Source organism: Narcine bancroftii, chromosome 11 (assembly GCF_036971445.1).
Source record: "Narcine bancroftii isolate sNarBan1 chromosome 11, sNarBan1.hap1, whole genome shotgun sequence".
Taxonomy (NCBI): domain Eukaryota; kingdom Metazoa; phylum Chordata; class Chondrichthyes; order Torpediniformes; family Narcinidae; genus Narcine; species Narcine bancroftii.
In genome coordinates, this window is record NC_091479.1 from 100,258,797 (window position 1) to 100,283,182 (window position 24,386).

The 24,386-nt window shown below is 45.6% G+C and overlaps 2 protein-coding genes across 7 annotated transcripts; one reads left to right on the forward strand and one right to left on the reverse strand.

The window, feature by feature from the left end:
- Positions 1 to 34: 34 nt before the first annotated feature.
- On the forward strand, positions 35 to 4,812 carry uqcc6 (ubiquinol-cytochrome c reductase complex assembly factor 6). 5 transcript variants are annotated; one of them, XM_069904261.1, is made up of 3 exons: positions 35 to 119; positions 2,924 to 3,067; positions 4,345 to 4,812. In XM_069904261.1, exons 2-3 carry the CDS (start codon positions 2,960 to 2,962, stop codon positions 4,438 to 4,440), a joined length of 204 nt encoding a protein of 67 aa, XP_069760362.1. In that variant the 5' UTR covers positions 35 to 119; positions 2,924 to 2,959; the 3' UTR covers positions 4,441 to 4,812. The 5 variants fall into 5 exon arrangements, with proteins under 5 accessions (XP_069760362.1, XP_069760361.1, XP_069760364.1 ...); XM_069904260.1 differs by lacking the exon at positions 35 to 119 and adding an exon at positions 126 to 274; XM_069904263.1 differs by lacking the exon at positions 35 to 119 and adding an exon at positions 304 to 375.
- Positions 4,813 to 7,086: 2,274 nt separating this feature from the next.
- Positions 7,087 to 24,359, reverse strand: hsp90b1 (heat shock protein 90, beta (grp94), member 1). Of its 2 annotated transcripts, none has more exons than XM_069904265.1 (18): positions 24,173 to 24,359; positions 19,844 to 19,931; positions 18,973 to 19,114; positions 17,414 to 17,530; positions 14,904 to 15,235; positions 13,988 to 14,099; positions 13,790 to 13,912; positions 12,914 to 13,030; positions 11,886 to 12,023; positions 10,416 to 10,493; positions 10,052 to 10,117; positions 9,513 to 9,782; positions 9,147 to 9,392; positions 8,744 to 8,880; positions 8,133 to 8,211; positions 7,714 to 7,869; positions 7,453 to 7,560; positions 7,087 to 7,368 (listed from the first exon to the last, which is right to left on the reverse strand). In XM_069904265.1, the coding sequence occupies exons 1-18, from the start codon at positions 24,222 to 24,224 to the stop codon at positions 7,339 to 7,341; spliced, it is 2,391 nt and encodes a 796-aa protein (XP_069760366.1). In that variant the 5' UTR covers positions 24,225 to 24,359; the 3' UTR covers positions 7,087 to 7,338. The 2 variants fall into 2 exon arrangements, with proteins under 2 accessions (XP_069760366.1, XP_069760367.1); XM_069904266.1 differs by lacking the exon at positions 24,173 to 24,359 and adding an exon at positions 20,501 to 20,521.
- Between the last annotated feature and the right edge of the window lie 27 nt (positions 24,360 to 24,386).

Here is a 24,386-nt window from a genome sequence, read left to right on the forward strand (position 1 = left end):
CGGTTCCGTCGCATAATCCCTTCCCCCGCGATGCGGCGGAGTTGGAGGGATATTACTTCCCCCCCCCCCCTCTCTCTCGCGGGGATCTAGGGCAAGGAACTGGCTTCTGGAGTAAAATTGTGGGTGGGAAATAGAAGCTGCAAAGCTCTCTGTGTGTTTCTTAAGCAATTTGTCGAGGCGGATTCAGGGCGGCGGAACGATGTGACGGCGGCGGTGCGCTGTGCGGGAGGGTTAGCGGAGCAGCGCACTGCAGGGGAAGTTGGGGGGAGAAGCGGTGAGTTGTCCTTAAACTCCGGTGTTTAACACCCCAGGCAGCGTTGATTGGCCGTCTGGTGGCCATTTGGTTCACCGGTGTCCTTCCACGAGGGCCCCAGGGTGTGTGGCTCCAACCCAACGAGACGGTGGCATTGCCCTGAGTGGGACAGTGTGGGCTCCACACACGCACTGTGGGGAAAACAATTAGTTCATCAGGTGTCAGGTGTTTCCCCCCCCCTCAGGAAATCACGAGATAAATTTTAAGATGCTCTGATTAAACTTGTCCTTCCTTCAAAGCTCGCAGAGACCTCCAGCAGTCTGGATCCAAGACCATCGCTCTGAGCACGGGGCCCCACCCCAGGGCTGTGGGCTTATAGTCCATTGCTGATCCATGACTGTGCAGCTAAACACAGCGGGAATCACGAGCCAACAACCTGTATCTGCATGTTAATAAAACGAAAGTTGACTTCAGGAGGGCCCAGGGGACCATGCTCCAGGCCACTGACAGTTCGACCCTTGGAGTGCACTTGGTGGACGATCTCACCTGGTCCCTTGACAACAGCTTCATAACCAAGAAAGTCCAGCAGCACCTCTTCTTCCTGGGAAGGCTGACGAAAGTTCATTTCCCACCGTAAGTCCTCACTACGTTCTACAGAGGATGAATTGAGAACATTCTGTGCAACTGCATCACCACCTGGTTTGGAAGGATAGTAAAATCAGCGGAAAATTTCATTGGGGGCTCTCTTCCTACCATGAGGAACATCTTGTGGTGGTACTCCACTGGCCTACTGCAGGGGCCAACCTCTGTACCTGCAGGAATGTAAGGGGACAGGACACCTGGCCAGCCGTCAATTAGTCAGCCTGAAGGGATCAAGCCCCACCCTGTCGTGTGTCAATCACCCTCCGGGATATCAGCCTCCCGAGGCCTCACTCAAGAGTTGCTACAGCCAGCCTGGCTCTGTGGAAGTCTTTGTGGATTAAAGCCTGTTGTACAGTCTTTACCTTGTGTGTGTCTGATTCTGGCTAACAGCGCACCACACATCTACAACACTCGATGCAGGTGAAAGGCAATAAGCATTGTGAAGGATTCCACACACTCCTCATGTAAACTGTTCTCCCTTCTGCCATCTGGCAGCAGGTACTGTAGCACTCGGACCCTAACGTCGGGATTGGGCAACAGATTTTACCCCCCAAGTCATCAGGCTTCTGAATTTCCAGAACATATATGGATAGTGGACTTTTACTGGATATAGCTTAATATTTTATTGTAACTTGTGTTTATGTAAATATGCTCTGTGGTCCTGGAGAATCACTATCCTGTTTTTAACCGAGCGAGCATAGAATGAACGATGAATAAAAGTGACTTGTCTTGACTTAAATGGTGTCCTTCACTCTTGAGGTGTTATCCTTGAAACTTTTACTTCATCCATTCTAAGTGGGTGTCACAAACAAGGCTCACATTGAATACTTTGGGTCTTAACTTGCATATAGACCAGATAGGGAAAGATGGCAATGTTTTTATTATTGACAGTCCTGTTCCATGGTGATCATGAGTGTTACTGAACTCTTTATACAGATTTAATTATTTGAAGCTAAAATTTCAACTGCTTTTGAAATGTTAATTCCTGATCAATCTCACAGGGTTCTTGAATACTAGTTTGGTAACAACACCTGAAGTCCAGCACAGAAACAAAATGCAAACCCAACTTTTACAAGGTTGCAGAGAGTGAATGTAAAGTGAGAGGCAGAGTAGGGAAAGAAATGTAACACCAGCAGACTGAACCTTCAGCTAACATTTAGTGTGAACTCTTCAGCACACGTAGAGGTAAATGAAACCATGTCAACCAGCTTAAGTGCAAGAAATTGTAAAAGTGACTTTTGACCTGCATGGAAAAATGCCTCATGGAATGCTAATGTAGGACTAATAACAGGATTATGAAAGGGATGGGTTTCAGTTCAAGTTTATTAACATCTGATTGTACAAGTACAACCTGACAAAATAGTGCTCTCTGGTCCTTGATGCAAGAATATGGAAACACAATCAGACGTAACTCAGTCAAATGATACATATTCAGTACATATATAAAGCAAATAAATATTGTTTAAAAATAGTAGGGTCTCAGGTTAGTATAAGCAGTTCATTCAGCAGTCTCCCTGCCCGTGGGAAGAAACTGTTTCTCAGCCTGGTGGTTCTGGCTCTGATACTCCTGTATCTCTTTCCTGATGGTGTGGATGAAAGATGCTGTTTACGGCATATAGTAGGGGTCCTCAATGATTTTCTGTGCTCTCTTCAAACAACAATCCTGGTAACGTGTTTGCTATATATATATATATATATATATATATACACCAGATTGTTTAATTCTCGAAGAAGGAATGGGTGTGTGATAACCAATGTGAAGGTCATAGATATTCTACTAAGTTCTAAATAAATAGGTTGGGAATATGTGGACGGAATAGGGTAAAGTTAAAGTTTACATCAAAGCTTGTTTGAAATAAAACAACCAGTTAGGCTTCCTATGTGTTTTCTCAGTGCCATACTGGGTGAAAGAGCACCCATGTTTAGAGTCATGTGTTTTCTGTAATGGGTAGACTACATCTGTTAACCACAGTGTAATTTGAACAAAATTGTCCATTAATATTATGTTATCTAATGTCTGTTTCGCAGCCAGCAGCATTGCAAAGACTTTATGAACCAATAAAGATGCCAGCAGGAGTCTCCTGGCCCCGTTACTTTATGATGTTGGGTACAAGCATTCTGATGATGTTTGCAGGAGCTGAAGTAGTGCACAGATACTACAGACCGGATTTGGTGAGTGAGAACTCCCGTGCTTTGTTTCCTTTCTGCTTACCTATCTCTCCAGGCATGTATCATTTGATTCAAGATTCTTTAGTTGGTGAGTAATGTGCAGGCAATTTAATCGTGGCTGTCTGGTCACACTGTTATTAGTTTTTCTCCAGGATGTGCACAGTCAGTAGTTGTTCACCCATTATTAACATTTTACTCTTGTTTACCTTTTAACTTGTCTAAACAAGTGTATCATAGAACATTTCTTCACTGGTACCATGAGAAAGAGATTAGTGAAACTCATTTTCAGATTTTGTACAGACACAACAAACCCTCTTGTTAGAGATGTCATAAAAGATGTTGATAATTGTGTGAAATGAGTCATGCCCAAATGTCATTATCAAAAATGAAATCAAGTTTTTCAATCTTGGAAAAGAAAGCTGAAACATAATTATTTTGTAAATGATCATATTTGCAAATACTGATTTAGAATAGTTGGTACAACAATTCTAAATAAGAAAAACACAAAAGTATGCAGACACTATGGTTGAAGTAAAAACACAAAACTGGAGAAACTCAGCAGGTCAGTGTACTTTATATAGCAAAGGTAAAGATACATAAGCAATGTTTTAGGCTTGAGCCCTTCAAGGTATGGACAAAATGTGGGTAGATGCCTGAACAAAAGTGGGAAGAGATGAGGGAGCAGTTCCTGCGAAAGTGGAAGATGTGTCTGATCGTAGGTGGCAGAAATTGCGGAGGATAATATATTGTATGCGGAAGTGGGCGGGGTGGTAGTTGAGGACAAGTTGTGTCTGGGGCAGAAGTGGACAGGACAGATGTGCAGGAAATAGAAGAGATGTGAGCAAGGGTTGAGATAATGGCAATAGAGAGGAAGCTATATTTTTTGAAAGAGGGCATCTCAGATGTCCTGGAATGATGACTTCATCCTGGGAGCAGATGCAACGGAGACATAGGAATGGAAAGGAATAGAATCCTTACAAAGGACGGGGGTGTAGCTGAGGTAACTGCAGGAGTTGGTAGGTTTTTTAAAAAAAAATCTGTAGCGAGATTGTTCCCCCCCGCCCCCCCCCCCCCCCCCCGGAGATAGAGAGATCGAGAAAGAGGCGAGTATTGCCAGAGATAGGCCATGAATTTGAGATCAGGATGAAAGTTGGTAACAAAGTGGATAAAGTTTACAAGCTCATGATGGGTGCATGGGTTCATTTACTGTTCATTCCAGGATTATTTTATCATTTTCTGAACTCAATTAAACTTTATAATTTCCATTTTTTTTCTTTTAGAGTATACCAGAAGTTCCACCCAAACCAGGTGAACTTAAAACAGAACTTTTGGGACTGAAAGATCAAGCCCAGACTCACACTTCTGAAAAGCACTGAAAGTAGTAAAACAGAAGACCTGTTCTCATAAAATATATTTGACAAGTGTTGGATATTTGACCTAATAATGTAAAATTAATTATACATTGATTTGCAGTCAAGAACTTGATCTTTTTAATATTAATTTTCAAAGCTAGCTGCCATACCTACTTTATAGTAATCAAGCGATTTACTGTGTCCAACTTTAGGTTAGCAGAACCTTAAACATTGATTTCATTTTCATCCTAACCCGACTTGTACTGAAACAAATAGGTTAAATCAGTCATTTGAAGCTTGAAATTTAAATTCTTGTGGCACATTTATTAAGATGAACAAAAGAATGTAAATTCCTTCTGAAGAACACTTAAAATAAAGGGACAGTGCAAACTTCAATCTTTTGTTAATTGAATTAGTTTAATGTGAAACTCTGCATTGGTATTGACATTCTTGTACAAATGCAAAATAGTATTGTGGGGTGCTGCAAGGGGTATGTACAAATGTTGTGAATTAATGAATCCAGATCTGAATGAATGTAATAAGAATGTTGGACATGCATTTAATATGCTCTCCAAAGCACACCCTATTTCAAGGTTGTGGAAATGCTTCTTGAATATATATTGCTACAAAAAAATATAATTGAACTTGAGGTTTGTTTTTGTTCAAAGTCACTGATTACATTTGTTTGTATGAAGTCACAGCTGATTTAAGGTACAGATAATCCCTGACTTATGAATTTTTGAAGTTACACATCCATCGATCAAATGGCAGCCAACAGATTTGTGGCATGACCTTCGAAAACAGGGTGAAGACATGCACATCCAAAGTCCAGCAAAACACTAAAGTCCCACCTGTGAGCTGATGTATCAGGGGTTTGACCACACACACGTGAACATTGTAGGCCCCCTGCCAGTGTCATGTGGTTCCTGTTTTCTTCTCATTATAGTGGATCAGGCTGCATGGTGGCCAGAGGCACTTCCACTGGCAGACTTGACTACCCACATCTGTGTCAGGACCCTCATTTTCACCTGGATAGCTCCTTTTGGTCTGCCAGCACACCACATCTGACATGGGTGCCCAATTCAAGTCAAGCCTATGGTCAGCAATGGCCACCCTGCTTGGAACCAAGTTGCACCACGCAACTGCATACCACCCACAATCCAATGGACTAGTAGAAAGGTTCCACAGGCATTTGAAATTGGCCCTTATGGTGCATCTGCAGAGACCTAACTGGGTTGACGAATTTCCATGGGTGTTTTTGGGCATATGAACGGCACTTAAGAACGACGTAGGTGCCTCATCAGCAGAGTTGGTCCACAGCGTGTCCTTGATGGTTCCAGAATTTGTCTCATATAAGGACGGCGAGACGCCTGTGGCGGTCCCTAAATAAGCTCTGCCAGAAGCTCAGTTCTTTAGTGCCTATACCAACATCTCAACACAGTCAGGCCAGGTCCTTTATACTCCAGAACTTGCAGGACTGCACACATTTTCATACAGAAAGGAGTGCACCAAGCGTCATTCCAGTGTCCCTTCAAGGTACTAAGACGCAATGGTTCGATGCACATTTTAGACATCGGAGGTAAAGAAGAAGCTTGCAATTGACCACCTCAAACCTGTCCATCTGGATCTGGACAAACCAGTCATGGTTCAGGCATCGGCAGAGAGGGATGCTCCAATGAAAATATAGACTTTGGGGATCTGCTGCAGGATTGGCAGTTCTTTGGGGGGGGGGGGGAGGGGGGTAATATGGTGACCCATTTACCAGCAAGCAAACCAGCTCCAAAAATGGCAGATGTGCTGTGGAAAAGATGGGAAATTGATATATATCTAACACAGGCTTTTATCTGGGCTGATGACATCACTTCCTGTCAATGAGATAGGAGCAGTAATGTATACAAGCTGTGTGCAAGCCCTGAGGTGTCAGTCTTGCACTAGACTCCACAGCATGTACAGACTTCCCAGCGTATATATCAACTCAACAGCGTGTACAGTGACATCTATAGTAGCTCAGTATAGAAGAATACTTTGCTACAACATTAGAATAAAAAACTGGGAGAGGGTGGGACACAGGCTAAGAGGCAATTGGAGTAGATAGAAAATGCTGAAGTGATGGGGAAAGGGCAGAGGGCTTAAAAAGGGGTAGCTTTCTGATAGAAGGAATGGGGAGCTGGAGGCAAGGAGGAGATTAATGGAAATTGAAAGTCAATATTAAAAACACAGAAAATGCTGGAGGAATTCAGCTGGTCTCAGAATGCTGTTTGATTTTATTACATCACAGCATCTGCAGATTTTTATGTTTCACATCGATGTTAATGCTGTCTGCTTGGAGACTGTCAAGATCGAATACCAGGTACTAGGTTTTACTCTGCAGACACAATAATTGAAATAAAAACACAAAGCTGGAGAAACTCAGCAGGTCTAACAGCTTACCTAATAAAGCAAAGATCTGGATCTTTATCTTTGCTACATAAAGTGCGGTTTGACCTGCCAAATTTCCCCAGCTTGGTTTTTACCTAATACAAGTTGTTCCTTCACTTTAAAAGGTGGCCGCAGTTTGGCCACTTTATAGGACACTTGGGCTGAAATAGTCTGTTATTGTGCCGTATGCCTAATTTTATTTAAAAAAATTGAAATTGATGATGATTCTAAAGAAACACAATCAGTCAAAAGTAAACTTGAACAAGTTTGTGGAAAAGTTTTATTATGGTTTACATGACGTTTCACGAGAAATTGTCATTTTAAATATTACAAATTTACAGTCATTTCACTTCCACAAGGAATGTAAATAACATACAAAACTCCTTTACCCTCCCAGAACTTTAATAGGGATGAACACAAATTGTTCAACATTCTGTTCAAAGTTTCACATCTCAGTACTTTATTTCTCCCTATTTATTGGAGATTAATGTCAGTATTAATCCCTTATAATTCATCCTTTACGTCTGTAGATTCCTGGAATTGGTGGAAAAGATAAAAACTATAAACTTTCATTCAAGTTATAAACAAAGCATTAAATTAATTATGAACAAGACTTACCTCAGTCTGTTCTTCTGTTTCTTCACTTTCTTCTGCATCCTCTTCTTTCACCTCATCATCTTTCACGTCATCTTGTTCCTCATCTATAATTTCTTCATATTCTTCAACCTAGACAAGGTAAAGTGATTTAGTCTTCTTCAAGGTACAATCATCTTGACACCATTTACAAGGCATCATAATTAAATTGTCAAGTAAATTTGGAGGAAGATCAAAAGCAGCATCGAAGAGTTCACAGGAGTAATTAGTAAATGTACTATTCACCTGAGCATCAAGGTCCACGTTCATGCTTAAACGAAGCATTCTTTCAATTCTATCACCATATTCTTTTGTATCTGGCAACTGGTATCCTGAACGTAGTGTGGCAGTCTCAAATAACACGAGAGCAAGATCTGCAGCAGTCTTATCATCTTCATTTTCCTTTAAAAAGTGATTTCAAATTAGTCTGCAGCCCACTATTGTAAATTCTCATAGAAGAGATTCTTCCTCAAAGGCTACCTGGTTGATGCTAACCAGAAATCAAGTCATTTGCACAAACAGCATTGACAATCTACAATGGACAGGCAGTAAAATCAGTTTCTGAAGAATTCACTTCGAAAGGCAGCAGGAAAGTCAAAATTAACTCGAGCACATCTCTACAATTAACAGTAATCTACAGCAGTAACATTTCCTAATAAATATACCTTGACATGTTTCAGCATTTCCTTGATCAAAGGATGTCTTGGATTAACTTCAAATGTCTTCTTTTGGCCAGAATAGTAACTGTAAGAATTGAATTATCAGTATGTTTACAAGTAGAAATAGTCTTTTCTATGGCAAGAGAAATAAAAACTAGAGGATAAAGACTTAAAGCAATAAGAAAAATTTAAAATGGACCGAAGGAGCATTTTAAAAAAAAATATATACAGAAGATAGTGGGCATATGGACCAAGCTGCTGGTGGTAGAGGCAAGTAGAATTGTACTATTTAAGGAATTTTACCTCGTTAGAAAAAAGATATGGACAGAACAGAGGCAAATGAGACCAAGTTGGGTAAACAACTTGGTTGTCATGGGTGTTTCTGGGTTGTAAAACTTAAAAGAAACTTCTCCACTACTCATATTAGCTTTCAAGGGACATGTAGGGGTTGGAACCTTTAGCACAGACTATGCATTGCAATTCAAAATAAAGTACAAGAACTCGCAATACAATTCACCATTTTAAATGCTGACAACTTGGCTGATTCTCTACCCAAATTGCAATTGATTTCAGAAAAAGAATCTTCACCCATTTAGAATGTATCAAAATCCACTTACTTTGTGGAAATATCTTTTCCAGTCTGGTAGGCCTGGGCCTTCATGATCCTTTCCATGTTACCAGACCATCCATACTGACTGGCCACCAGAGCGCATGGAGAATCAGTGAGACGTTGGGACAGGACAGACTTTTCAATCTTAAAAAGAATAATCAAGGTTTCAATTTCTAGCATGGAAAGTAGATCCAGTCAGTCCTAAGTATTGTTTAATGTCATAATTTTAAACTTGTCCTAGCCACATAGAAGCTCCTTTAAGCAATATTTACTCTGAAGTTACAAACAGGGTTTTCTCTTCAACCATTTTTACCTGATAATTCACTGTGGCAAGGATCTACATCACCTCAAAAAGCCATCTGTGGAGCCAAAGTAGATCTGATAACTTGCATCATTGAGTTATCATGTACCTTATCTTTCAGAGCTTTATCTTTCAGCCAGGTCAAGAGCGGCTCATATTCCTTCTCCATCGCTTCATGCTTTTCCTTTGCCTTTTCACTGTCATCAAACTTCAGCCCTTCTTTGGCAACATTTTGAAATCTCTTTCCATCAAATTCAGGCAGAGCTTGAATACAATATTCATCAACAGGTTCTGTGAGGTACAGCACCTCATATCCCTTCTTCAACAGCCTTTCAACAAAGGGGGAAGATTCAACCTGAAAAATAAATCAATCAATATTTCAACATGGTCTTAACATTTTAAGGGAAGACAAATGAAAAGTTTATTTATTGTAAATGTGACCTTCAGTGCTAATTATTTCAATCTATGCAATCACCTCTTTTCTACTTGCTCCAGCCATGAAATAGATCTTGTCTTGTTTCTCTTTCATTCTTTCCAGGTACTGCTCCAAACTAGTCTGTTTGGACTCATGGTGAGAAGATTGAAAGCGTAGCAGTTTGGCCAAGCGTGTTCTATTGGAGTGATCTTCGATTACACCCAACTTGATATTAGTCCCAAATTCCTTCCAGAACGTTTCTTCATACTTCTCCTCTGCAATCTTCTTGATCATATCTAAGGTTTTACGCACTAGCTTCTTCCTGATGACCTATTGAAAATAATGAGAAAAGTCAACGCAGTCCAACTACAGAATGAAACAGGCCATCCAGTGTTATTTATTCATTGCTGCTATTAACAACGTGTACAAATTTATCCAAGAACTCAGGAGTGAGTGAAGCACAAAAGCTACCAATTTCTAAGTCCAATAGAGATCAACTTCTGGTAGCAGTTATATTTTGTTCCACTCTGTTAATTTAACTTGTTTATCATCTCGTACAACTGTATTTGAATATTGAACACACAACTTGAAATATGTACCTTTAGCAATTTATGTTGTTGCAGAGTTTCACGGGAAACATTTAAAGGTAGATCATCAGAATCCACCTGTAGGGAAATACAAACATTAAATGCAGGAGCTACCGAAATAGACTCAATATGCTGTACACTACTGTAAAAGCTCAGGTTTAAGAGGGTCTATTCGACTATTATATCTTTACATTTTTGACAATTCCTTTCTTATTAAACTGACTATCTGCCCATCAGCCAAATAAAATAAGTATGACTAGTCTATTTTTACAGTATATCACTTTTCACAATTCACATCTTGGAATATAATAAAATACAATGAGATCAGTTTAATTCCAGATTTATTTGCTAAAGAACATATTATTTGAATACTTACTACACCCTTGATGAAATTCAGATACTTTGGCATCATATCATGGAAGTCGTCTGTGATGAATACTCTACGCACAAATAACTGCAACATGGAAAGATCAGAGGTAAGGATTTTAACACTTGATTATTAAAAGCTGTACCTAGAACTAGAGGATCCCAGTTTCACAATACTAATTGAACACAAGCGATTCCTGCAGACATAACTCTGAATGCTCTTCATTGAGGATACAAAAAACACGATTGACTACAAATTCATCAAGATCCAGGGAGAGCAAAAAAGTTGAACAAGATCAATCTTATTTCATTGAATGGCTCTGGTGCTGTTTTAGTGATTTAAACCCAAAAGAATGTACCTTATGAAAAGACCCTTTAACATTACTACTCTACAGCTTTCGAAACAAAAATCAGACAATACCACTGTGGTTTAAAGAATAATTTAACTGGTGTTGAAAATGCATAAAAACTAACATTTGAGACACAGAAGCAGGGAGCAAAGTGGTAGTAATTTCCTTTCTTAATGAATGCAAATATCAGTATAGCTGCCTCACCTTTTATCTGGGATAATTGGGACAGGACACCTGCTGTTGTTCGGAATCTTTCGCATTTCAGAATCATTTTGATTTCGGTTCCTTTAAGCAAATGCCTCGCTCCTAGCCTCTGCCATCCATTGCGATCCACCCCCCCTCCCGTCCTGGGGTTTTTTTTTGGGGGGGGGGGGGTGGTGGTGCCGTACAGGAGGCTCTCAATCAGCACGTTGATTAGGTGGAGGTTGTAGGCGACAGGATGGCCTGGGAGCTCGGCCAAAAAGGCGGACAACATCAGTTGCTCGGAGTCAGTGGCCAAGTGGGGCAGAAGGCCAGGCATGAGGTGTGAATTGCAGGAGGAGTGGGCCATTGGTGCCAAGAATCGGCGGCTTTCAGGCACTCCACCAGCTCGTCGGGTTGGCCCTTGGGTACACACCAGCAATGTTGCCTCCCCACCCCTCCGTCTAACTCCAAATTCGGCAGCAGGGGTGCAGTGCTGCTGAGCCTAGAGTTTACAGAGTGCTGCACCGGATCGCAGCAACAGTTAGTCACTTGGGGGAATTATGGGTAAAGAAGACAGCCTCGCTCCCACATTGAGCCAGCTGTCGTCTGCTTCTCTCCTACTGGGTGCTGGGGGGTTGAGTCACCTTTCCACCAAAGGCAAGCAAGGGCACCCATGGGGGTTCCCCCTGAAAACAGAATTTATTACAGGAAATTTTGGAGGTTGCCGGTTTTCGGAATCCTGGATAAAAGGCTGGCACCTGTACTGTTGCCTGATTCAATTAGACCAGATATTTCAATAAGAATACAGGAAATCCCAGGTTGTTGAGGTTTTTGTTCCATTATCCAAGTCTAGAAAATAGGGGCAACAATTAGCCAGTACTGTTAACAATTCTCACAAGTTGGATAAAATCCTCCAAAGATTGAACATTTTTGACAATTCAACATACCTTAATATAGTCAGACTTTTTTGACCCATATTCATCAAATAATCCACGAGGTGCAGTTTTAGGCACAAACAAAATTGATTTGAATGTTACTTCTCCTTCAGCAGTAAAGTGGATATGAGCAATTGGTTCATCTGAATCCTAGAAAATAATAAGTTTGTCAATGATGACAAATGCATTGTGATAGAAAAGGATTTTTCTTTTAAAAACAAACCAGACTTGCACTTTGCAGACAAGACAGTCTGAATGTTAAGCATGCCGCCAAAAAAGTTAATCATACTCAAAACAAGATCAGAATCAGTTTGGAAAAGCACATCTGTGTTGATGGGTTCTTGTTCAAGTACCTTCAATACTTTTGGCCCCAATGAAATGGACCAAAGTTGCTCAAGAGAGCATGCAAGTTTTACTTCTGCTCTCAAGGTGAACCCCACAAATCATGTCCAAATTTCCCCAACTCCTCTCCACATCCTCCCAGCTGTACTTTAATTTGCCTGAACTTTTAGAAATGATCCAAGGAAATTTGAGAGTTTGAAAACAAAAACATTACACAAACTAAGAACTCTTCCAACTGAGTACTTTGGAGCACTGTGTACAGTTTGTGGCATTGGAGGGTATTCAGAGAAGATGTATGAGAATGATACCAGGAATTGAAGGGTTAGCTCATAAGGAATGATTGTTGGCTCTTGGACTGTACTCTTTGTAGAACAGAAAGATTGGGGGTGGGGTGCTCAGAGGCATTTCAAACCCTGAAAGACCTAGACAGAGTAGATCTGTAAAGGTTATTTTCAGTTGTCAGGAATTCTCGGACAAGAGGGAATAACTTCAAGATAAAAGGGTGTCAATTTAAAACAAGCGGAAAAATTTCATTAGTCAGAGGGCCGCGAGTCTGTGGAACTTATTGCGAGGTTGTTGGGTGCATTTAAGGCAGAGATTACCAGGTATTTGATTAGTCAGGGCATCAAGGGTTACGATGAAAAAAATTTGAAGCCACAAATGTTCAAAACGAGATTTTGAGATTTCCAAAATGTTACCTTAGAAAAGGTCTTGTAGAAAGCTGTGTACTCATCATCTTCTATTTCTTTAGTTGGTCGTTGCCAGATAGGTTTAATGTCATTCATTAGTTCCCAATCCCAAACAGTTTTCTCAACCTGAAAAAATACAATCATTATAACACAGGGACAGAAATGGCATCTGACATCTATTCATAGTTCTGCAAGCTATAACAACATTTCAGCATATTTTCATGGTTGGGATTTCCACTAGCACAGAGGAAGAGTGCTTTACAGCTTACTAGTTTAGCTCTGGCCTCAGAAAGGCCAGAAAATTGTTCTTTTGAATATCAGCTACTCCAAGATCACTAATGGCACTTAAAGATAATCCTCAAATTTTCTTTGAGCTCTGGTAATTTGCATTCTAATAATCAAGGGGTTGGATACATCTTAGATTGTAATAGATGGGGTAACGCTGGAGCATTAAAAAGATTGCCATCCATTTTGCCTTGCGCTACAGTGTGGTTGACTATTACAGTATTTCAATAGATGACAGTTTCATAATGCCAGAGTAGCACCTTCTCTAGACTAGTGAAGTCAACTCGTAATGAAGACTACCTTCACTTCTTTACAAAAATGATTCACATTAACAACGTTTAAAATGAGTAGAAAACAAGCACTCCAGATTTCAGTTCTGACCACCACACAACCTGTTCCTGACCCCCTGGTATTTCAGTTCCTAATATCAGCACTCCCCAGACTGCCAGCTCTGATTCGCAGCCTGCTTACATACTGGACCCCTGGATCACATTTCCAGGACAACAAGTGATCCAGCCAGATGCCATACATTAGAATTGGTGTACTATTGGATACCAGGTTATTTTTTCCCCCCAAACACACGAACCCAGAGTTTCACACCTTCTTTGTTTTCTCTTTTTCTTCACTTTCTTCTTCGACTGCTGCCTCATCATCAGTATCCTTCTCCTTCTCCTCCTTCTCTTTTGTCTCCTCCTCATCTATTGGCTCCTCCACAGTTTCTGTCTGTTGGGAGAAATTTGTTTTATAGAAATTGCAGAAGTTTACCAATCACCATCAAATTTAGTAATTCAGAATCACCTTACTACTCCAGATATAGATAGGAAAGTTGATGAATTGAGAGTACTTCTTCACTAGATTTTTGATCGTTTCCAGTTCAAGGTAGTCAGATGCTTCCTCCTTCAAGACGAGTCTACAATAAACAAGCAATGTTAAAGATAGGACAGAGGCATTTAAAACAAGTGAAGAAGGCAAATGTAATGTTAGCATTCGTTTCTAGAGGAAAGGTAAACAAGAACAGGGAGGTAAGACCTCACTTGGAGCACTGTGTACAGTTTGGGGTGTTTTTATTTGAGAAAATACATGCTGGCATTGGAGAGTATTCAGATAAGATGGATAAGAATGATACCAGGAATTGAAGGGTTAGCTCTGTTGGCTCTTGGACTGTACTCTTTGTAGTACAGAAAGATTGGGGGTGGGGTGCTCAGAGGCATTTCAAACCCTGAAAGACCTAGACAGAGTAGATCTGTAAAGGTTATTTTCCGTTGTCAGGAATTCTCGAACAAGAGGGAATAACTTCAAGATAAAAGGGTGTCAATTTAAAACAAGCGGAAAAATTTCATTAGTCAAAGGGCCGCGAGTCTGTGGAACTTATTGTGAGGTTGTTGGGTGCATTTAAGGCAGAGATTACCAGGTATTTGATTAGTCAGGGCATCAAGGGTTACAAGGAGAGAAAGACAGGGAGTGGGGCTAAGTGGGAGCATGGATCAGATCATGGTTAGAAGGGCAGAGCAGACTCAATAGGCCAATGGGCCTACTGCTACATCTTGTGATTATGAACCAACAAATAGCCAGGTTATGATATTTATATTTTAAAAATTAAACCAACCTCTTAGCTAATAACACCCTTCTCAAAATGTTACCATCAAAAAAGACCCATCTTTCAGCCAAGCCAAAATAAATTTCAGTACAAAGGTAACAAGCCCGTCTTACTTACGTGATAGTAGTGCCTCGTCCCAATGTATTTCCACGAGGATCCTCTATTATGGAGAATTCATTGGAATCAGATTCCCAGATATGCTGTGTACCATTGTTGTGCTTGGATGTGACAATAACCTTATCAGCCACCAAGAAAGCAGAGTAGAATCCAACACCAAACTGACCAATCAACTCCGAGGTGGACTGGTCCTCATTTTGCAACTCTGTTAGCTTATTTAAGAATTCACTTGTTCCAGATTTTGCAATTGTGCCAAGGTTTCTGATCAGTTCATCTTTGGTCATGCCAATACCTGTATCTGTAACATGAAGCATGTTCTTCTCTTTGTCAGCCTAGAAAGAAGAAGTCCAAAGTTCTCAGCTATTCCTTAAATTCCACTACAAACTCTACAACTGGACCCTTGACTTTCTCATCAGAAGACCACAGTCAGTATGAATCTGAAACAACGGCTCCTTCTCACTGACCATCCACACAGGCGCACCTCCAAGGATGTGTGCTTAGCTCACTGCTCCACTCATTATACATCCATGACTGTGTGGCCGGGCACAATTCCAATGCCCTCTACAAGTTTGCCGATGACACCACAGTTGTCAGCAGAATCACAAATGGCAATAGATCAGCTCATTGAATTGTGTAACGACAACTTTGTGCTCAATGTCAGCAAAACCAAAATGATTGTGGACATCAGGTAGAAGTCAGGGGAACACGAGCCATTTCTCATCGAGGGCTTAGTAGAGAGTCAAGAACTTTAAATTCCTGGGTGTCAACATCTCCGAGGATCTGTCCTGGAGCCTCTATGTCGACGCAATCGTGAATAAGGCTCACCAGTGGTAATACTTTGTGAGGAATTTGAGGAGATTTGGAAGTCTCTCAGAAAACTCTACAGATGTACCGTGGAGAACATTCTGGCTGGTTGCATCACTGCCTGGTATGGAGGTGTTAACTCTCAGGACAAGAATAAACTCCAGAGGGTTGTTAACTCGGCCTGCCACATCATAGGCATCATCGAGAACATTCTCATTAGGCAGAGTCTTTTTTTAAAAAAAAACAGCCTCTATCTTCAAAGACCCCCCACCTCCATCACTCTGCTACCATTGGGAAAAAAGTACAGGAGCCTAAAGACGAGCACACAATGGCACAAGGACAGCTTCTTCCCCACTGACATTAGATTCTGAAATAATTAAGGAACCAAAGACACTTACTTTTCATGCACTGTTACTTTAATTTTTTAAAATAATGTCATAAGATGATAATACTAACGTTTGCACTATGATGTTGGCGCAAAACATCAAATTTCATGACAATACATTTTGATTCTATTCAAGTATTCCAATAAGTGGCATAGCGGTTAGCACAACGCCTTTACAGTGCCAGTGATCAGGAGCAGGGTTCGAATCCCACGCTCTAAGTTTGTACATTCTCTCTGTGTCTGTATGGGTTTTCCACAAGGGCTCCGGTTTCCTCCCACTGGGAGGAATCGTACTGGGGGTATAGGTAAATTGGGTGTAAATTGAGTAGTACAGATCTGTGGGCCAAAATGGCCCGTTACTGTGATGTATGTCTAAATTTACATTGTTAAACCTCCCAATGTTTTTTGCAGGGTGCATCAACACTAGATTGCATATCTTTTTATAAGACCAAATCAATTATGAGCATATTTCACATCACTTTCAGAATGCCCCAAAGTGCTCAGATACAGGAAATGTGACAATTTATGCAAGGCCTACTTTCTTCAGTTTGCTGTTTCTGGTAGTTCATAAAGAAACTGACCCTTTGTCCCAGTGAATCTGCACTGAACCCCCCCCCCCCCAAACACTCATTTACACCAATCAAGTCCCCAAGATTCTATTACTTACTTATTAGATACAGTTTAGAGTGACCAACAGGTTTAGAGTGACCAACAGGTTTAGAGTGACCAACAGGTTTAGAGTGACCAACAGGTTTAGAGTGACCAACAGGTTCTTGAGCTATGGCAGAAAAATCACAGGCAAAACAAACAAACTCCATGCAGTTCAATATCAAACCTGGAATACTGGCATTAGGAATCAGTAGCTCTCCAAGGAGCAGCACCAGTGGATTGTTTGTTATGGAAATGCTCTTCAAAGGATAAATACTGGCCAGGGCACCAGGAATACCATCAATTTTCCAAAATAGTGCAATTGAAATCTTTCCTATGCTCATAAAAGATGTGTATGACACATCAGCCATGATCACATCGAATGGTGGAAGCATTTTAGAAGCTGCCCTCATTTTATTACATGCTTGGTCTTGATAAATCTTTTAAAAGAATGTACCTGATTCTGCAAACATTCATTTGAAAGCAAAACCTGAGAACAAAACCCAAACTAATGAAAAAATTCACAAATTTATCCACGGTGATGTGATACACCTTTAATGAATAGACTGAAACGAACAAATAAAGGTGTCAACTAAACGACTGCAGTTAGAGCAAAATAAGGGGATCTTGTACAATTGAAAAAACTATATTTAAAAATGTAATGAAATCAAACCTTTATCTTAATAGTCATCTCCTCTGTGGCATGTAACGCTGTGTCATTGGTTAGTGATATTAATCGGATCTTGTCCAGAGCATCTGAAGCATTTGAAATCAGTTCACGCAGAAATATCTGTTAAAAATCAGAAGCATCAAATAAATATTCTGCATTCAAATACAGGACAACTCCAATTATCTGAAATCAGATCATCCAAAATCCTCAATTATTGGGGAATTTTAAAAAAGTTCGAATAATCCGAAATAATTCAGAAATCCTCATTTATTCAAAATTCTTTTCCGGAGCTGACTGACCAGAGACCTCAGGCATATTAATCAGAACAATTTGATAATTTCCATGGAAAAGCAAACATTCACATTTTGTTTAAACAATGAACTACTGGTTCAGGCAGCATTCATGGACAGATATGATCAGTCAACATTTTGAATTGGGACCCTTATTGAGCCTAAGGTTAAAATGAGACATTATAAGGGGGGGGGGGGGGGGGGGGCGCGGCACAGGAAGTAATGGAGTCCAGAAGGTGGGAGGGAGGTTGAGTGAGAGACAGAGGGTGCGAGAAGACAGGGGAAAGTTAGAGAAAAAACTACAGGAATAGAGATGGAAACAGTGGGACCAGATTTTATTTGGGGGTGGTATTCAGGGTTACCAAAATTAGAAACATTGCTCACATGTTCAGCCTCACCCACACATGGGATGAAATAGAAGGCAGTTATATATTAGGGATGGTTGAATGGAGTCAAAATGGTTTGATTATAGGAAGCTCCAGTTTAGACACACAGAGCAGAGGTGTTCAGCAATCACCCAATCTGCCTTTGGTGTCACACCAAGTCCATTGAATCCAGATTATGTTTGATGTCGTGCAAGTTCTACCACACCTGGAAGATCTATTTGGGGCCCTGGATGGATGCAAGGAGATAGGGAAGTTTTTTCAGCTTTCTGCAATTACAGCATGAAGTGCAGAAGTTTGAAGATTTATCGGTGCAGATAAATGAAAAGGGCAAGATGGGGCAAGCAGTGGGATGGTGAGATGCTGTTTGGTGGAGTGGAAAATGAGGACCAAAGAGAGTGTGTCCTTGTTCTACCTGGAAGAGGTGGGGCGAGAGCAGAAGTATGACAAATAGATACAGGCTTGGGCTTGACAGGAAGGGAAAGCCACTTTTATTGGAGAACATTTCTGATATCCTGGAGTGCAAGACCTCATCCTGGAAGCAAATGCAGTGGAGGGATTGGGAAAAAGGAATTGTATCCTTGCAAGAGGTATATTCTAGGTAGCTTAGTAATAGCTGATAGTTTGTTCCACAAGATAGACAGAGGTCAAGGAAGGGGCAAGAAGTAGAAATACTACCTTTGACAACAAAGATCAAAACAGATTTCCAACCCTTTGCTTGAGATTTGAGGAAATGACTAATGAGTGGAGACAATTCCAATCCCCTGAAGAACCTCTGGGATGAATTTAATGTCTGAATTATTTCCTGCAAAATCAACCACATTTTCTGTAGCTGCAAATTGTTCTAAATGTCCTTCAGGAACGAACATAAAGCAAATTCCAAACTCACCTCTTTGTTTTTGTAAAGTGAATTAATGATCAGCTTCATCATTCGGTTAACCTCTGCCTGGAACATGAATTTTTCTGCCTTTTCTCTGATTTCTTTAACTTGAGCAGGATTCAAGCCATCTAACTGGATAGCTTCTTCCTCCCTTTGGGAAAAGTAGGGTAAAAAGGAAATCAATAGCTTGACATTTTCAGCCCATATTCAAGAGGCCATAGTTCAAGATCCTTCGTAGAAATTTTAAAAGTGGTTAAGCAAAATTATCAAACCTTTTATCAGCAATTCCATAATTTGCAACCAGGATTTTGTCCAATCAAATGAAAGATACAGTAGTGTATTTATGCTGGGATTTTCTTTTAAATCAAAGTTTTACAGTCCAAGATTAATTTTAGATGGACGTGTTACAATCAAAGATCAAATGGATACATTCCCACTTAAACTAGAACAGGCATGTTGGAAAGATTAAAGTACATGTCTGCAAATATACAGCCAAGAATACTGTCTAAAACTTTGGATATCAAATCATTGAATGCAAAAACATGGTTACAAAAATATTTAAGCAGTTCACAAACTATGAAATTAAGCATCTTTAATATTCAATAATCAAGTATTCTCTGGTCCTTTAAAGATCATCAAGATGCAGAGAAAATGAACAATTGTCCATCCTAATATTTCCTAGCATTTTTAGTACTGTACTTCTCTTCCCCAGGAGAAGGAGTTCCCACTTCTTACAGATGTTACTGAATTCATTGGTTTGGAAAATAATCCTGTTGGACGAGCAGCATTAATCACAAATGATCGAATGCAACATTATGGGTGGGAGTTGAAATTGCAAATTTACTTCAATAAACTAGCAACACCATACAGAATAAAATACCTTTTAACAACTTCATCATCAGTCCGTGAGCCATCCCTGCTCTTCCCAAGATCCTCCTCTACTGTTTCATCTTCTGCACGAACAAAAGCTAGAAATAATAAATGCATTTGATGAGATTACAACAAAAAAATGAACAAGCAGGACATGAAGAATACACACTGTGAACACAAAGTGCCCAGTGAAGGCCCATTGTAATGACAGCCAAACCAAACCTCATTGCTGGGAATTGGGATCCTCATTTCAGGGAGGTGCCATAATGAAGACAGGAGTGCAAATCTGCCATGTCCACCTCACTGTGGGAGCTTCAAGGAGTTACAATGACATTGAGTGGGAGACAAAAGTGCTCTCTAGTCAATGAACAATGAATACTTGTTTATAACAACAGTACAAGGGGTTGGAATGGGTGAAATATAACATGGAGATTAAACAAAAGAATTTGGCCTGTGGAGTCCAAGGGGGTGGACATTGAGTAATGTGAAGAACACAAAGCAACAGATTTGGAGATCAATTAAAAACTCAAAAATGGAAATAGCCAACAGTCATCATTTCAAGTCAATAACCATCATATAATTTCTGCAAACTATCACCGTAGCTCAGAGGACAAAAGAGCTTCAACCCAAGATTCCACCTGGTTTGTCGAGGATTTCCAGTGATTACCTTTAGTTTTTATTCCAGATATCCCAGAGTTTTTATGTTCCTTAATTGGAGAAAGACATCATGAAATGGGACAATTACAGACAGAATAGATCTACATATTTGCACGAAGGGAGATGTGGGAGGGTCTGGGGGGGACGGGACACGTGGGAGGGTCTGGGGGGGACGGGACACGTGGGAGGGTCTGGGGGGGACGGGACACGTGGGAGGGTCTGGGGGGGACGGGACACGTGGGAGGGTCTGGGGGGGACGGGACACGTGGGAGGGTCTGGGGGGGACGGGACACGTGGGAGGGTCTGGGGGGGACGGGACACGTGGGAGGGTCTGGGGGGGACGGGACACGTGGGAGGGTCTGGGGGGGACGGGACACGTGGGAGGGTCTGGGGGGGACGGGACACGTGGGAGGGTCTGGGGGGGACGGGACACGTGGGAGGGTCTGGGGGGGACGGGACACGTGGGAGGGTCTGGGGGGGACGGGACACGTGGGAGGGTCTGGGGGGGACGGGACACGTGGGAGGGTCTGGGGGGGACGGGACACGTGGGAGGGTCTGGGGGGGACGGGACACGTGGGAGGGTCTGGGGGGGACGGGACACGTGGGAGGGTCTGGGGGGGACGGGACACGTGGGAGGGTCTGGGGGGGACGGGACACGTGGGAGGGTCTGGGGGGGACGGGACACGTGGGAGGGTCTGGGGGGGACGGGACACGTGGGAGGGTCTGGGGGGGACGGGACACGTGGGAGGGTCTGGGGGGGACGGGACACGTGGGAGGGTCTGGGGGGGACGGGACACGTGGGAGGGTCTGGGGGGGACGGGACACGTGGGAGGGTCTGGGGGGGACGGGACACGTGGGAGGGTCTGGGGGGGACGGGACACGTGGGAGGGTCTGGCGGGGACGGGACACGTGGGAGGGTCTGGCGGGGACGGGACACGTGGGAGGGTCTGGGGGGGACGGGACACGTGGGAGGGTCTGGGGGGGACGGGACACGTGGGAGGGTCTGGGGGGGACGGGACACGTGGGAGGGTCTGGGGGGGACGGGACACGTGGGAGGGTCTGGGGGGGACGGGACACGTGGGAGGGTCTGGGGGGGACGGGACACGTGGGAGGGTCTGGGGGGGACGGGACACGTGGGAGGGTCTGGGGGGGACGGGACACGTGGGAGGGTCTGGGGGGGACGGGACACGTGGGAGGGTCTGGGGGGGACGGGACACGTGGGAGGGTCTGGGGGGGACGGGACACGTGGGAGGGTCTGGGGGGGACGGGACACGTGGGAGGGTCTGGGGGGGACGGGACACGTGGGAGGGTCTGGGGGGGACGGGACACGTGGGAGGGTCTGGGGGGGACGGGACACGTGGGAGGGTCTGGGGGGGACGGGACACGTGGGAGGGTCTGGGGGGGACGGGACACGTGGGAGGGTCTGGGGGGGACGGGACACGTGGGAGGGTCTGGGGGGGACGGGACACGTGGGAGGGTCTGGGGGGGACGGGACACGTGGGAGGGTCTGGGGGGGACGGGACACGTGGGAGGGTCTGGGGGGGACGGGACACGTGGGAGGGTCTGGGGGGGACGGGACACGTGGGAGGGTCTGGGGGGGACGGGACACGTGGGAGGGTCTGGGGGGGACGGGACACGTGGGAGGGTCTGGGGGGGACGGGACACGTGGGAGGGTCTGGGGGGGACGGGACACGTGGGAGGGTCTGGGGGGGACGGGACACGTGGGAGGGTCTGGGGGGGACGGGACACGTGGGAGGGTCTGGGGGGGACGGGACACGTGGGAGGGTCTGGGGGGGACGGGACACGTGGGAGGGTCTGGGGGGGACGGGACACGTGGGAGGGTCTGGGGGGGACGGGACACGTGGGAGGGTCTGGGGGGGACGGGACACGTGGGAGGGTCTGGGGGGGACGGGACACGTGGGAGGGTCTGGGGGGGACGGGACACGTGGGAGGGTCTGGGGGGGACGGGACACGTGGGAGGGTCTGGGGGGGACGGGACACGTGGGAGGGTCTGGGGGGGACGGGACACGTGGGAGGGTCTGGGGGGGACGGGACACGTGGGAGGGTCTGGGGGGGACGGGACACGTGGGAGGGTCTGGGGGGGACGGGACACGTGGGAGGGTCTGGGGGGGACGGGACACGTGGGAGGGTCTGGGGGGGACGGGACACGTGGGAGGGTCTGGGGGGGACGGGACACGTGGGAGGGTCTGGGGGGGACGGGACACGTGGGAGGGTCTGGGGGGGACGGGACACGTGGGAGGGTCTGGGGGGGACGGGACACGTGGGAGGGTCTGGGGGGGACGGGACACGTGGGAGGGTCTGGGGGGGACGGGACACGTGGGAGGGTCTGGGGGGGACGGGACACGTGGGAGGGTCTGGGGGGGACGGGACACGTGGGAGGGTCTGGGGGGGACGGGACACGTGGGAGGGTCTGGGGGGGACGGGACACGTGGGAGGGTCTGGGGGGGACGGGACGTGGGAGGGTCTGGGGGGGACGGGACGTGGGAGGGTCTGGGGGGGACGGGACGTGGGAGGGTCTGGGGGGGACGGGACGTGGGAGGGTCTGGGGGGGACGGGACGTGGGAGGGTCTGGGGGGGACGGGACGTGGGAGGGTCTGGGGGGGACGGGACGTGGGAGGGTCTGGGGGGGACGGGACGTGGGAGGGTCTGGGGGGGACGGGACGTGGGAGGGTCTGGGGGGGACGGGACGTGGGAGGGTCTGGGGGGGACGGGACGTGGGAGGGTCTGGGGGGACGGGACGTGGGAGGGTCTGGGGGGGACGGGACGTGGGAGGGTCTGGGGGGGACGGGACGTGGGAGAGGCTGGGGGGGACGGGACGTGGGAGAGGCTGGGGGGGACGGGACGTGGGAGAGGCTGGGGGGGACGGGACGTGGGAGAGGCTGGGGGGGACGGGACGTGGGAGAGGCTGGGGGGGACGGGACGTGGGAGAGGCTGGGGGGGACGGGACGTGGGAGAGGCTGGGGGGGACGGGACGTGGGAGAGGCTGGGGGGGACGGGACGTGGGAGAGGCTGGGGGGGACGGGACGTGGGAGAGGCTGGGGGGGACGGGACGTGGGAGAGTCTGGGGGGGACGGGACGTGGGAGAGTCTGGGGGGGACGGGACGTGGGAGAGTCTGGGGGGGACGGGACGTGGGAGAGTCTGGGGGGGACGGGACGTGGGAGAGTCTGGGGGGGACGGGACGTGGGAGAGTCTGGGGGGGACGGGACGTGGGAGAGTCTGGGGGGGACGGGACGTGGGAGAGTCTGGGGGGGACGGGACGTGGGAGAGTCTGGGGGGGACGGGACGTGGGAGAGTCTGGGGGGGACGGGACGTGGGAGAGTCTGGGGGGGACGGGACGTGGGAGAGTCTGGGGGGGACGGGACGTGGGAGAGTCTGGGGGGGACGGGACGTGGGAGAGTCTGGGGGGGACGGGACGTGGGAGAGTCTGGGGGGGACGGGACGTGGGAGAGTCTGGGGGGGACGTGGGAGGGTCTGGGGGGGGACGTGGGAGATGACCCCGACCCAGCGGGCTCCTTCACCTTATCGACCCCCTCCCACCCTCTCTCCCCACACCCTCTGGTCCGCAGATCCGAGAAACTTCTCGAAGGCCCAGGGAGTGGAGCCGGAGCTCGATGGCCGGGCCCGAAGGAAGGTTCCAGAAGCCCTGTGGCGGCCACTCACCGCAGGCCAGGAGCGCGCTGAGCAGCGCCAGAAGCCAGGCCTGCCCCTTCATCGTCGACACGCACGCTTTATCCGCCGATTCGCCTCGTAACCCCGCGCCCGTGAAGCCGCCGCTTCCCTCCGATTCTTCAATAAGACCAGGCGGTCGAAGCCAACGAGGGGGCGTCGCAGGGCCGCGCCAGCCACCCAATGACAGCTCCCCACGCAAAAGCCA